This window comes from Carya illinoinensis, chromosome 3 (assembly GCF_018687715.1).
Source record: "Carya illinoinensis cultivar Pawnee chromosome 3, C.illinoinensisPawnee_v1, whole genome shotgun sequence".
NCBI lineage: Eukaryota > Viridiplantae > Streptophyta > Magnoliopsida > Fagales > Juglandaceae > Carya > Carya illinoinensis.
The window spans coordinates 38,710,818-38,725,159 of NC_056754.1; the positions used below are offsets into that span (position 1 = coordinate 38,710,818).

Below are 14,342 nucleotides of genomic sequence, written 5' to 3' on the forward strand. Positions count from 1 at the left end.
TGTGCATACAGATACCCTTTCGGATAGGGGATTGATATCTGTAATGACCCTCACACACACTATCATATGAATCCGTTTTTAATCTCCGTATATCCACAACCACTTATTAATATAAATGGATAATTGACAGTTGCTAAATATATTTAAGAGAGAGAGAGAGAGAGAGAGAGAGAGAGAGAGAGAGAGAGAGAGAGAGAGAGAGAGAGAGAGAGAGAGAGAGAGAGAGAGATAGACCTTCTCCATGCTGTGTCAGTTGCAAAGCTCCTTCAACTGTGTCTCCAGTTTTTGCACCAACTTGTGAACACTAGCATGATGGAGAAGCTGTCTAACCCAAGAGTCTAGGCCTTGCAATAAAAGACCATTGCGTGTTAGAAATGTCTTTGCCCGCATAATATTGGACCTACCTACTAAATAGTTGTACCTAGAAGAGAAAATGGTTTCCAGCCATTAGAAACTTACTCAAACATATGATGATGTACACATTGTGGTTCAGCAAAGGAGTCTTACATACACAAACGACCCAAAAATCTGGGAATCAAAACAAAGTTTCCCCCCGGTGTTGACATAGATCCCTTTATATATATAGTAATATCTATATATATATATATATAGATATATCTATATTGCCCAGTTGTCTTCAGAATCCACTATCAAGAAACCACCCAACACGACAAAAGTTTTCCCAAAACTCCAAAAAACCCCACAACCCCCCTTATGGGTGGGGGGAATCGTTACCCAACGTCTGTCGATATGACTCAGTGAATGTTGGATGATCCTTAAAGAACTCCTGAAGCAATCTATCAGTTTGAAGCTGATGCTCCCTAAGAGCCCGCATCTCTGATCTCATTTCATCCAGCTGACTCTTATACTCTTCAGCATCTTTCTTATGTTGTTCAGCGTCTTTCTTGTGTCTTTCAATCTCAGACATGTAGCATTGCATTTTAACTTGGTCACGCTGTCTACTTGACTCGGGGATGACCATCTCCCCGAGTCCTCGCGCATATCCAGGTCGATGGCCCAGGACCTCCCTAAAGACAGTCGCTGCTGCCTCATCATTACGTTGCTCTGGTTCTAGGCCATCCAACCTACCTTGCATCTCCTTCTGGACATTGACAAAACAACGACTATTAACGACTGTGGCATGTTAGCTGTATGCATTTATTATTATTCGAAACAAGAATATTATAAGTCTAAATGTAAGTTTACAACTCACGTAAGTTTCTTCTGTAGCATCTGTCACAAACTTGTTCTTCTTCTTCGACCAGCGCGTCTCCTTATAGAAGTCAACCAAATTCCCGTTCTCAGCGCGCTACATGTGTTCAATATACGTATATGATCAGTTTGATGAAGCAGGTCAAGTTCAAGATTAATATGACATGTGTATTTTAAGCTCAAGTCATTTGAACGTAACCAGTACCCAACAGTAATGTAATAATATCATATGCTCAGATGTAATATAATTCATTCGATATATATAAATGTATTCAATATGTGCTAATGAATGCAACAGTTGCACAAGTCTAGTGGGAGGCATCCTCAAACCTTCTGCTCAAGTATTCGGACGAAAGATTTACGTCCTGATGTGTGATTAATTGCCTGCTTCTTTCGGTTCGCCCGGTTTTGAGAAGAAATTTTCTGCCATGCACACCCTATGTTAGCTATAATAGTTCTAATTCATTTGCTATTAAACAATATTTATCTTTTTAAATGGAAGAATTTAAAAAGAGAGTTTACTTTGAGAATTTATACCTTAAACTCTTCACTACCCCATCTACCACACAACTTTACCCATACAAGGGGGTCCACCAAACTTGTCCCATTAGCCAAAGCTTCTTCATGGCTTCCAAATGATTCATAAATCTTGTGCAAGTCATGATGGAAGGAGTTGAAGCGCTTACGAAGTGCCTTTGTCACCGTCAATCGGTGGTTCTCGCGCTCCCAGTCGAACACGAAGTCAGACTACATTATTGTATAAACTTAGTATTTTGGCAACGGAAATAGTGCATAAACGACACCCAACTTCACGAAAGTAGCTAACCCAATAACTTACCCGAACACGGTCAATGAGCTCCTCCTTCATTTCAAGCGGAACATCCGTCCATCGCGCATAACTCATGTCACAATATTGTTTAATAATCCATGATACCCGTGTCGTGAACATAGAAGCGTGCTCACAACACGGTGCTGTCTCACCCTCGTTTATCTTTAATAGCACTTTCCCATGCTTCCTCACCTTGTCAAACTCGATGCATCGAGCGGGCCCACGAATTCGTTTTCTCTGTTCCTGCGCTACAACGGGCTCCGTGGGAGCGTCCGCTCCTGTATTTCAAAACACAGGACTAGATTAGTGTGTGTAATAACAAAGTATCTTTACACAAACAAGGTGACATACCCGAACACGTCAACGCATTCAATATGTATCATGCTTTAACACATACCAGTTTGTGGTACACTGGGGTCTTCCATTCGTGCGTGGTCCTGCATAGGTGATTGTGCCCGCACAGGTGAGGGTTCTCGAACAGGTGCTGGCGTGGGAATTGGGTTGGTGGATGGTGGCGGGCTTGGGGGCTGTGTGGAGTCATCTGAGGATGATTGATTACAATCCTCAGGACTGTGATATGAGGAGATCTTCGCTCCCCGAGGACGGTTGTGGCGGGCCGAGTACGGTACATGCCGCCTCGCACGAAAACCCCTGAGTCTCCCTCCGCCCCTAGTACTGGGTCCCGCTCGGTCACCTGCATGCATATGAGTTAATAACATTGTAATAAACGTCATGTCCATTCCACAAAATTATCTCAAAGTGGATGCCATGGTTAAAAATATCGTATTCATTTATCATCCATTCTCAAGTACTTTGGGTATCTTAACTAATTCATAATGATCATTAATATAGACAAATAATTAACTTGAATATCTAAATTATATACCTTGGTAATTAGCCGTGCCGCTCATGCCTCCAGCTTGAAGATGGGATTGCATGATAAATATATCGATATCTAAGAAACCAAATCCCCTCCCAAATCTGTCTGTGCAGCGACTACAATAAAGCGATCCGCTCTTGTTTTACTCTCACCTAAGCAATAATAATATCATAATCAGCAGCCAAACCACAGAACAAAGGAAATAAGTATATGAATCCATATATGTAATCTTGTGCATATTACATCAATCCATTTATTAGAAATTAACATACCGTGTATGTGTAATATATTCAAAAAAATCATGACTCTACAATATCAATATTTAACGATATGTGAATATGTACCAAATTCAAAGAGGTAATCTGTTGTACCAACCTTAAGTAGAAGAAGTTTTTGGAGTGTTCATGGTATATCTGACACAGACTCTTCGTCTGTTGATAGGTCCTCTTCATCTGAATATTCCCCCTCACTATACGCATCTCCAGAACCAGAAGAAATCATGGCATCATTAATAAAGCCTGTTGAATCTATGCATTGACCATGCACATCCATGACTTCTTGTGCTTCAATATAGGTAGGTGGTATATCATTCCTATCCAATGGAGTTGACACTGGATCTGCATTACCACACTGAACTGGTTCATAGTAATCTGAAGACTCATTTTCTTGATCGGCCTCATTTGTACTTGGCTCCCCATCATTAATATCTTCCAGATTCCGTGACACTGAAGGAATGTTATATACATTCCTATTTGTATAGGTTTGCACAACACCCCAATTCCCTTTCGATCTTAAATCTCTTATGTAGAAACATTGATCAGCCTGGCTCGCCAACACGAATGGTTCACCCTTATACCAAGTCCTATTCATGTTGACACTAATCATATGGTCATCCACCCGCACCCCTCGTTTTCGATCACCAACATCAAACCAATCACATTCAAATAGGTATACCCGACGCCACTCCATGTAGCGTAACTCTACGATATTATTAATAACACCGTAAAAGTCAACGTTATTTGTGGCCTCGTCCCCCGTTACCAACACCCCAGAATTTTGTGTACGCCGACGAAGTTCACACTGTCTCGTATGAAACCTTTTTCCATTTATTATGCAAGCATCATATGATGCAACCCAACGGTCAGGCCCGCAAGCTAACGCATACAGATCAGCGGACACATCATGTGGATGCTGGGTACGATGTTCTTGGATCTATACCAAAATTGTTGAAAATTCATAACGTATATTGTCATCATTTCAAAACATATGATTGAAGTCCATAATATATAAATGTAGATAAGTATTCAAAAGAACTTACACGGTGCTTGAACCAAGTTGGAAAGTTAGTTTGATGCATGCGATCGATGCAATTTGGGTGTTGCACCTTACATTTCTCGTAGTGTTCCCTACATTTGGTGCACAGAATCGCCAAGCAAAATGCATGATGTTATGAGTAGTGCATATATAATAACTTGTTAAGTTTGAGTGGAAGTAGATTTTATAAAAACTCTTTGATGCTTACTGTATATATGGTCCAATCTCCTGACAATTGTTGAGCACATACCAAATGGCTGCTTTAAAGAGTTTATCTTCTAATTGCACATTAGAAGCTGAACCCAAGGAACGAACTTTCTGATTGAAAATTCTGAATCCATCTATAGTCTCCTCTTCGTCAGCATCAACATTGCGGTCCGCTCGATTGAACTTCGTCTCAACATCTTTTAGGTATATAGAGCAAAAAGTCAGGCATTCAGTGTGAATGTAGGCCTCGGCTATTGAACCTTCTGGTCGGGCTTTATTCTTAACATACCGTTTGAATTTTCCGAGGTATCTCTCAAATGGGTACATCCATCTATATTGTACTGGACCCCCAAGTATGGCCTCACGAGGCAAATGGACAGCTAGGTGGACCATGACATCGAAAAATGAGGGAGGGAATATCATCTCCAGTTTGCATAGAATGGTGACGATATCAGTTTGGAGCTGAGATAGGCGATTCACATCCAGTTTTCGAGCGCACAACTCTTTGAAGAACGTGCTCAGTTCAGTCAAAGCCAAGGCAATGTCACTTCTTAGAAACCCCCAGCAACAATTGGGAGTAGTCTTTGAAGGAAAACATGATAATCGTGGCTTTTTAACCCGGCAATTTTGCAATCACGTAGAGAAACACAATTCGAGATATTGGAAGAGAACCCATCAGGAAATTTGATCTCGGACAGCCACTCACAAAATTTATGCCTTTCATCTCCGTGTAATGTGTACAGTGCATGTGGCATTGTTACATGATCACCCTCACGCCTCAAATGTAATTCTTTTCTATAACCCAATATCTCCAAGTCACGCCTTGAATTTATATTGTCTTTAGTTTTTCCTGGAGTGTTGAACAAAGTGAATAAGATGTTTTCGGTAATATTCTTCTCAATATGCATAACATCTAAATTATGCCGAAGTTGAAGTGTTGACCAATAAGGTAACTGGAAGAATATGCTACACTTTGTCCAGTTCAGCTCTTCAGCAGTACGTTTTCTCTTCCTTCGAGATTTGCCAAACTGAACATCCCCAATCATCTGTAATTGAGTCAGAATATCGTATCCTCCTAGCTGTCTTGGCGGCATGCGATGATCTTCTTTACCGTTGAACAATCCTTTCCGTTTTCTCCATATGTGATCTAGCGGTAAGAAGCGTCGGTGTCCCATATAACAATGTTTTCGGCCATATTTCAGCCAATTGTAGTCACCCTCAGCATTGCAAGACGGACAAGCTAATTTTCCCTTTGTTGACCAACCAGAAATATTCCCGTAGGCAGGGAAGTCATTGATTGTCCACAACAATGCAGCATGCAACATAAACGTCTCCTTAGATACGGCATCATATGTTGATACCCCATATTCCCACAATTCAAGCAGTTCATCAAGCAACGGCTGCAAGTACACATCGATCTCATTCCCTGGTGACTTTGGGCCAGGAATAATCAAAGAAGTCATAAAGTATTGATCTTTCATGCATGACCACGGCGGCAAGTTATACGGGACAAGGATCACTGGCCAAATGCTATGGGGCTTAGCCAAGTTGTTGAAGGGAGTGAATCCGTCACAGGCCAGACCGAGCCTAACATTGCGTGGATCCGCAGCAAACCAACTATGATGTTCATCAAATCTCTTCCAACACTCAGAGTCAGCCGGATGTCTCATACTAGTATCTTCTATCGCCCGTTGCTCTTTATGCCATCTCATATCACCTGCTATCTTTGCAGACATAAAAAGACGCTGCAATCTCGGTTTCAATGAAAAATGGCGCAACACTTTTTGAGGTATAACGCGTGAGCCGTGTGCATTTGCCATCCACCTCGAAGCCTTACATACAGGGCATTCATTAAGAGCGGCATTTTCCTTCCAGAATAAGATGCAGTCATTGGGGCACGCATGGATTTTGTCGTACTTGAAACCCAACCCGCGCTCCAAAGACCTTGCTTCCTCATATTATTGTGGCAAGAGCGCATCAGGAAAAGATGACCGCAACAGATCAAGGAGCAAGTCAAATGACTTAATTGACCATCCACCGATTGATTTGATGTGTAATAACTTGACAATGAATGACAACTTTGTGAATTTTGTACACCCGTCGAAAAGAGGACGTCGAGCATCATCCAGTAGTTTCTCAAAAGCAGTTGCTGGAGAATCTTCAGGTAATGGTGGAGTGTTTGGCGTAGCAGTGTTTTCTTGGGGCACATCAACAAAGGTGCCTGCCCGTACGTCATCCAACATATGCTGCATGTCATCGATATACTCATCTTCGACCATAAACTCGTCACCAACATCATCGTCACTGACGTCCAATGTTGTCTCCTCCTCCCCATGAAATATCCAATGGGTGTAGTTTGGATTGATCCCTTTAATAAATAAATGAGATTCAACCTCAAATATAGGGAGCCACAGATTGTTAAGACATGTACGGCATGGACACCGAATGCGATCCCGTGTGCCCGCATGGTTTCGTGCTTGTGTGAGGAATATTTTAACACCTTCGGCATATGCAGGTGATAAAAGTCTATCGGGCTCATTCATCCAACTTCTCTCCATCTAAAAAAATAATAAATGTGGAAAAGAGAGTTAGATAAACAGAGACCATCAACATAGGTAGTTGATGAGTCGAAATTTGAAGGCAATTTGATCATAATATGTTCCATAATATATATTATGGAATTCCAGAATGGTTGGACAAAATGTAGGATGAGAGTACTTAATTTAATGGGACAAGAGTTCTGTGTAATAAACATGCCAGTATACAGCTATGAACTGTATAATTCATCCTTATAGGAAACGCAAGTGTATGCGTTTTGAGTTCAGTATATACAAGAAAGAGAGACATGAAACAAAATTATTTCGGGGTTGAGTCCACTATTTTGTGTCATTAACTAACTTATTCAAGCTTATAGTCATGTAGCGTAATTCTTTTTAATTGGTTGTGTAACCAATACACTCACAAATGAAGGTTTTCAAAAATGATGGACAGTTAATCCATATGATGACCTGCATATTTCAATTTATTTAAATCTTCTTGAGTTGGTCTGGTTCCCTGTCTTTGCTTCCTTCTATAGAACTGAAATTTACTGTTTCAGTTCTATAGAAGTAATGGAAGATTTATTTCGGTATACTAGTTTGTTTCAGACTTGTGTCCCTGAACATGGTTACCACCTCTCAAAGATATTTACCCAGGAAAAATATATAAATGCATTTCACGGTAATATAATATTCAATTACTTTGTCGTTTCAGCAGAAAAGTGATGTACACTGGGGTTTGGTTTCCCCTTCTGTTATCAAAGCCATATGATTGGATTGGTGGAGTGTTAGGGCAAGGGAGGAATAGATGTTGAAGTTATTTATCTGAAAGAGAGGAATAATGCAGAGATACGCATTAAAGAAATATGTGCCGCTAACATAAGAAGGTTCAGACAAGACAAGTTCAGGCGAGTGAATCGAAGCTCTTTGTCTGAACCCGGCAATTCAATTCCTTGAAAAGGCAAATTCAAGGAAGTTGTTTCTACCTTAATACTTAATAAATAATCATAATCCCAGCGATTTGTGTGATCAGCTCAGACCAGTTCGAAATAAATTCATTACACCCCTAAACCATCAAAGTTGAATTATAATATTGTATGCTGAATTTTCAGCAGACTGTTGTTGTCGTGAGTATGTCGTGAGTCCTACTCAAAAGTAATGAGTAGTCATGTGAAACTATCAAAGTGAAAGAAAAGCTAGAACAATTAGCGAAAAATTTATAACTTTTCGCTTAAAAAAGCATACAACAAAAGATCTGACAATGTATACATGTGCTTAAAAAATTTCTAACTTTCTCCAGGTGGAATATATTTGACAAAACCATAAAACATCCATCTAAGTTACAGATTTATTGCAAAACTCTCAAAAAAGGTAGAGATTTGCAGCATACAACAGCGATTTGTTACCTTCAATACGAAACAGAGTAAGGGACTCACCCCCGGCTGCTCAAGTCTGCCCAATTCCTCTCAAAGGCTCAGTCAACCCCACTTTTAAATCAATACTGCTCCCAGTGGTCCTGCATACACACTGCCGACAAATCGATATTACTATACATTGATACGGACATCTAAGAGAGGAAAGACAGCAAAAAAATTCATGTGAGATAGAAGGCAGTATTGGGTATAATATTTATACACTGCTAATCTCAATCCTTAGCAGGATCCCTCACAGTGCAAAGTGGGTACTCTGCACAACAATATTTCCCATTTCGTGACACCACTTCTGTGTTTCCATCTCTTGTGAGCCTAAGATGAGATTCTATGGCTATATGGTGTACACATTTGTCTAGTAGCAACACTTGCTAAAAATCTGGGATTAAAAAAAAAGTTACATTTGAACAAATTATTCAACCCCTCGTTTAGAGACTGGATAACCAGCTTAAACTTGTAACCATATATAGCAAGTCTTCTACCATTGTTTAACAGAAATATGCATAAGTGGATCATTATGCATCTAACATCATAAAATGGTCAAACGCTAAAAATCTAGGGGCTAATACTCTTAACCACCAACCTAGTTTTAAGGCTTTCATTAATCTCCAAGTAATTATCTCATATGAATTGTCAGATAGGTTGATTCCTAATTACCTACATGTAGTGGACTGACTTTTAAGCAACAGAACGCGATCTGAGTAGTCATGTGCATCGAAAGACTTAAACCCAAATCTATTTCTCAGTCACAACACCAAAAACTTTAAAAATGTGGCATGTATTGGGAGGAAGCAGGAAAACTTTAACTAGAAGGCAACCAGCTTTTTGACACTTCAACACTAAGTTTTTGACACTTCAACAATATAATCCACCCAACATATATTCTGAACAACCTGTCCTCCTAAATCTATTAACTTGGACAAGCAATTATTGATTCTCTGTGTATCTTGAATATGCCCTTTTGATCTATATGCTGCAACTCTATCTAGGAGGAAATTAGTTGGGGACTGATATATACTAACAGCAAATGTAATTAAATTAATTGAGGAGGAAACTGTGTACAGAGTGCGTGTCTCAACAAGCTAGTATGTATATATGTATATATAGGCAGAACTGATATTATGCTGCAATCATATGCATGCATGGATTGCAAATGATCTAAGGCTAATTCAACAGTACAATGTTGTGAATGCTGTCTTAATTACCAGTAACGGCAACCGGATTTTACCAGATGAAGCTAGTTTAAGAACGAGCTAGGGGAATTCAATTTTAATGACTACGAACTTTAAAGTAACAAAAATATATATATAGAAGTTGGAAGGATTAATGGCTGTAAATACCTATTCTATATACGATTACCAGCCTTAACATAATTTGATTATCGTTATAGTGCTTAATTATGGACAAGCAGCATTTATTGAAGTTCTGTACTTTATCTACTACTTATTCTAGCTAGGCCTAATTAATGCAAGGTACTGTATACGTACCTTGCATTAATTCAAGTTCAAGCATCAACCTTAGATAATTTGGTTGAATAAAAGACCACATATTAGTATGAGCTAAAAGTACCATACGAATTATTTGGATTAAAGATAGTCTTTCGTTAGAACTATTAACCTTAGGGAGTTTTGGTACTCATCAGTACTTGTTGGAGCTATGAGATAGAGGTTCACCTCTCACTATCCCCTTCCCCCTCCATAGCTCCCCCCACCAAATACTCAAAAAAAATTCATGACTACAAAGATGCCTTGCATTTTCATTAAGAGGCCATGATGAACCATATTAAGGCTACCTACTAATTTGTACAATGCAGAGAGAGAGAGAGAGAGAGAGAGAGAGAGAGAGAGAGAGAGAGAGAGAGAGAGAGAGAGAGAGAGAGAGAGAGAGAGAGAGAGAGAGAGAGAGAGAGAGAGAGAGAGAGAGAGAGAGAGAGAGAGAGAGAGAGAGAGAGAGAGAGAGAGAGAGAGAGAGAAATGCCTACAAGAAATCGCCAAGATAACGAGATGCAACATGCATCAGCATTTGCAATGTTTTTATCAGTATCTCAGCAATCTCTCTTTAAAAAAGCATGTACCTCAATTGTACCTTAAACAAACAGTTGTTAACTAATATGCAATGTACTGGGCCCTTTATCCAGTCAAAGATTACAAAGATTAAAGGAAACAGGTTTTAGAAGTGCATCTCAATGAAATAAATATAGGCTTTTAGGGTATAAACCTCTAAATATATTAGAGGTATTAGTTGTCGACTTATCATAGTGGCAGGTAACTACATCTATGTCAATCAAGCTGTTATGGTTTGGTTGGTCTTTCCTTTTTGCAAGTTTTTTGAGTAAGCCCCAGTTTTCTAGCACGAGTTGTTATTTTATTCTTGATAAGTTAGCATGAGTTTAGCTTTAAATTTTGATTATAAAAAGAATTTTATTTCATTGAGCAAACAAAAGTGCACAAATAAATAATCCCTTATAGGTCAATATGGCTAATGTCACTTCCTTAAAAAGGGATGCACTTCTTATGAGCATCTCATATGCCTCTGCTGTCAATTAAGGCAGCCCAACAGTTCACTAGTAGAAAGCATTCAAAGTGTGTACAACGTAGGTACATAAATTAGCTTCATCATGCAAAGAACACTTTTGCTATTAAACAGAGGAATCATACTTATTTGTTATTATCAAAAGAGGCAGAAGAAAAGAGTAAAGAAGAAATCAAAACAGCATGAAAGAGAGAGGATGTACAAAGAGCAAATTAAAAGCCATAAAGTCAGTTTCACAACATAAAGCTTCCTGAAGTAAGACCCCCAGCATGCAACATTAGACAATATTGAAACCTAACAGCCGCTATATAAAACACCCAAAATTCTTTCCCTGGTATCGACTTGTTGTATATTGAACTGAGGGAACATATGCATAAGCCCCTAGATATCTTTAACCAAGTTACCTAGTAGTGACAAGGAAACTCACTCTTCTTGAATAGTTTGGATCACCATAATCAAAGAATCACTCTCAATGATTAAGTTGTTGATGCATCTCTATATGCATAGTGAAGTCCCCTAACAATGGCCAATAACTAAATCTCAAGAGGATTTGTTACACCCTTTTCCTTCTTACTAGAAGCAAAATGTACATCACCTTTGTCATCTCTGAGGATTGCACTTGTGCCTGCTCTTTTTAGATCTTAGAAGAGAGCACCATCTACATTTAGCTTAAGAGAACCAACAGGTGGTGGCATCCAAATTCCGTATGACCTCTTATTCACTCCTCTACTATCTTTAAAATCTGACCCTAACGAAAGGGCATTGTGAGCAGAAATAGTAGGATACACCTCTTTGTCCTAAAAAAGTTTTTGATTTTTGCTATACCAGAACCCCCATGCCATAAGTAAAACTCTCTACTAGATGACTAAACAAAACAGACAAGATCATCAAAGCCAGTGAAATTTACTTCTAATAGATACCATAGCTCATGACTTTCCCAACACTGTCTTAGTCTGGGACATTTGCAAAGGGTATGAACCACATATTCTGCTGTAGTATCACAAAAATTGCATAGAGATTGAATTTTGTAGGAAGTCCATTATTGGAAGCATGCCACATAAACACCTTAATCTTGTTAGGGATGTCATGCCTTTATATCCCTTTCCATATTTTCTTCTGGTTTGCAGTAGTGAAGAACTTAGCTTGTCTAGCATCATGCTCCAACACTCTTGACACAAAAAAAAAAAAAAACCAAAACAAAACCATAACGACAAAAAACCAAAACTGATATTTAAGTTAGTCAATATACAATCAAAGTAACCCCGAACATGCCAAATGTTCATGCATGTATGGAGAACAAATTGTGGCACAAACAGAGTTTGAGAGTATACTGCCATACCTTGGACACGCTGAGCAGCACCCGAGCAAGTGGATTTTCGCCAACCGAGGGCTTAGTTCTGAGTGGAAAGCCTCGCACACAGGATCGTTGGGAGAGCAAGTTTAGGGGAATTTCTGGAATATTGGTAATGCACAACAGAGGGCGTTTTTGGCTGAAATCGCCGTGTGTACATATGGATTCAACAGAAATTTTGGTTAAGTTTTGGTAGCCTTTCGGATATGGGTTTGCCGAACGATGGAGGCAACGAGTGGGTTTTGGAAGGAAAGGGTTTCGCAACCTTCAAACGCCAAGAAAATTTCGTGGGGGCCAGATATGGAGCTTCGGGACGTATTCAGAACTGGGGATTACTGGATTTGGAAACCGTATGGATTGGCCGGAAGGGATTTCAGTTGCAGGTGATTGGAAATGGAAAAACACACGGAGAGCAGAGAGGTTACTGTGAATACGTCCGCGGGGAGGGAAATAAAATGCAATTAAGTTTGGCGCCTCAGCTTAGACGTATAGCGGCGAAACTTTTCGCCGCTAAAAGAAAATAAGTGGTTGGGAAATTTTAAGTGACTTTCTCGCCAGCAAATATAATAAATAAAGCAGCGAGTAATAAATCGCCGCTATAAGTGAGATATAATGGCGATTTTTTCTGCGGCGATTAAAAACTCGCCGGTAAAAGCCCAGATTCTTGTAGTGCAACTCTGCTTGCTATAAGAAGGAGTTTAGAAAACCAAAATATATATTTGAATCAGGAAAACCACAATGATGGAGGAGAAAATGAAGTGCATGGATCTAAAAGTCTACAATGCTGTACGTAATTAGTTTGGCAGATTTGTCTTCTTTATTGACCCCAAGTCTCGACCCGTGCGGGTGTGTCTTGAGTCAGAATAGTAGGTTGCATTTAGATGGATGTGATATAGCGAATAATTTGAATTGATTTAGAAATAATAGTATCTTATATGTCTAATTGAGTTATATTTAAATATAAATATATTAGAATTTGTGTTTGGATATATTCAAATAAAAAAATGATTTATACACAACATTTTTTCAAAATATTTTAGTAATTATGTTTTAAATAGAGAATATTTTTATAGAATAATTGATAAAAATAACTTGACTTTATAAAAATAATTTATGAAATATGTTGCAAAATGTGACTTATCTATCATTATTCATTCAAATTTGACGTCTTGGACAAACAATGATAGATCATTGAGTGGCCATCATTTCTTGACAAACATGCCTATTTATGGGTCTCTTATTGAATACTGGTTTTGTTATAAGGGTAATCTTTCCTCTTTCCTTTTTATAACTCATATTACATTTCTACAGTAAATCAAATCATTAACTAAAGTAAGGTTGAGTAAAAATTTGAAAATCTAACTCCGACTCTTCTCCAGCTCCACTCCGACTTTGCTTCGACTCCTACAAGTCAAAGTCAAGAGTTTTTTCTCCCTGGAAAGTAGGAGTCAGAGTTGGAGGTGGAGGTTTATCGACTCTGACTCTGCTTCGATCCAACTCCAATACCTAGACTTTGCCTTCGTCTCTGATTCCGCTCACTATTGTGCATATTTTATAAAAATATATATGTTTTGCTATATATTAATCATATAAATATAAATACAATAACATGTAATAATAATGTATAAATACCAAAATACATAATAACATGTAATATTATACTACTAACTCATTTCCAAAGTTTAGCCTCTCTCTCTCTTTCTCTCTCTCTCTCTCTTAATTGCAACGTATAAAAAGCTTACAAGTAAAATTTTTAAAATTACTGGAAGAATGAAATTTCAAAAATTCTTCCAGTAATTTCAAAAATTTTATGATTCTTATATTTTTACTGACTCTATTAATTAATATATGAGCTTGTTGATGGTTTCGTCCCTCAAATTTTCAATGTTTTTTTTTTTAGCCCATTTCTCTTATAATAACTCGTTAAAAATTCTTAAATTAAAAATCAAAAACAAAAAAATTCTTTCATTCCATATGAGGTTTCATATTGCTTTTTGGTGTTTATTACATGGAAGCCTTGCAGAAATGCAAATAAACTAACTTTCATCAG

At 38.4% G+C, this 14,342-nt stretch overlaps 1 protein-coding gene across 5 annotated transcripts; it reads right to left on the reverse strand.

The window, feature by feature from the left end:
• Positions 1–210: 210 nt before the first annotated feature.
• Positions 211–10,294, reverse strand: LOC122304190. 5 transcript variants are annotated; one of them, XR_006240952.1, is made up of 9 exons: positions 8,416–10,268; positions 2,928–3,073; positions 2,439–2,735; positions 2,051–2,319; positions 1,750–1,959; positions 1,543–1,635; positions 1,214–1,309; positions 460–1,102; positions 211–344 (listed from the first exon to the last, which is right to left on the reverse strand). XR_006240952.1 is itself a non-coding variant. In XM_043116295.1 (8 exons), exons 2-8 carry the CDS (start codon positions 2,977–2,979, stop codon positions 713–715), a joined length of 1,407 nt encoding a protein of 468 aa, XP_042972229.1. In that variant the 5' UTR covers positions 2,980–3,073; positions 8,386–10,268; the 3' UTR covers positions 215–712. The 5 variants fall into 5 exon arrangements, 1 of the variants encoding a protein (XP_042972229.1); XR_006240951.1 differs by having other exon boundaries at positions 8,386–10,268; XM_043116295.1 differs by having other exon boundaries at positions 215–1,102; positions 8,386–10,268.
• Positions 10,295–14,342: the final 4,048 nt, after the last annotated feature.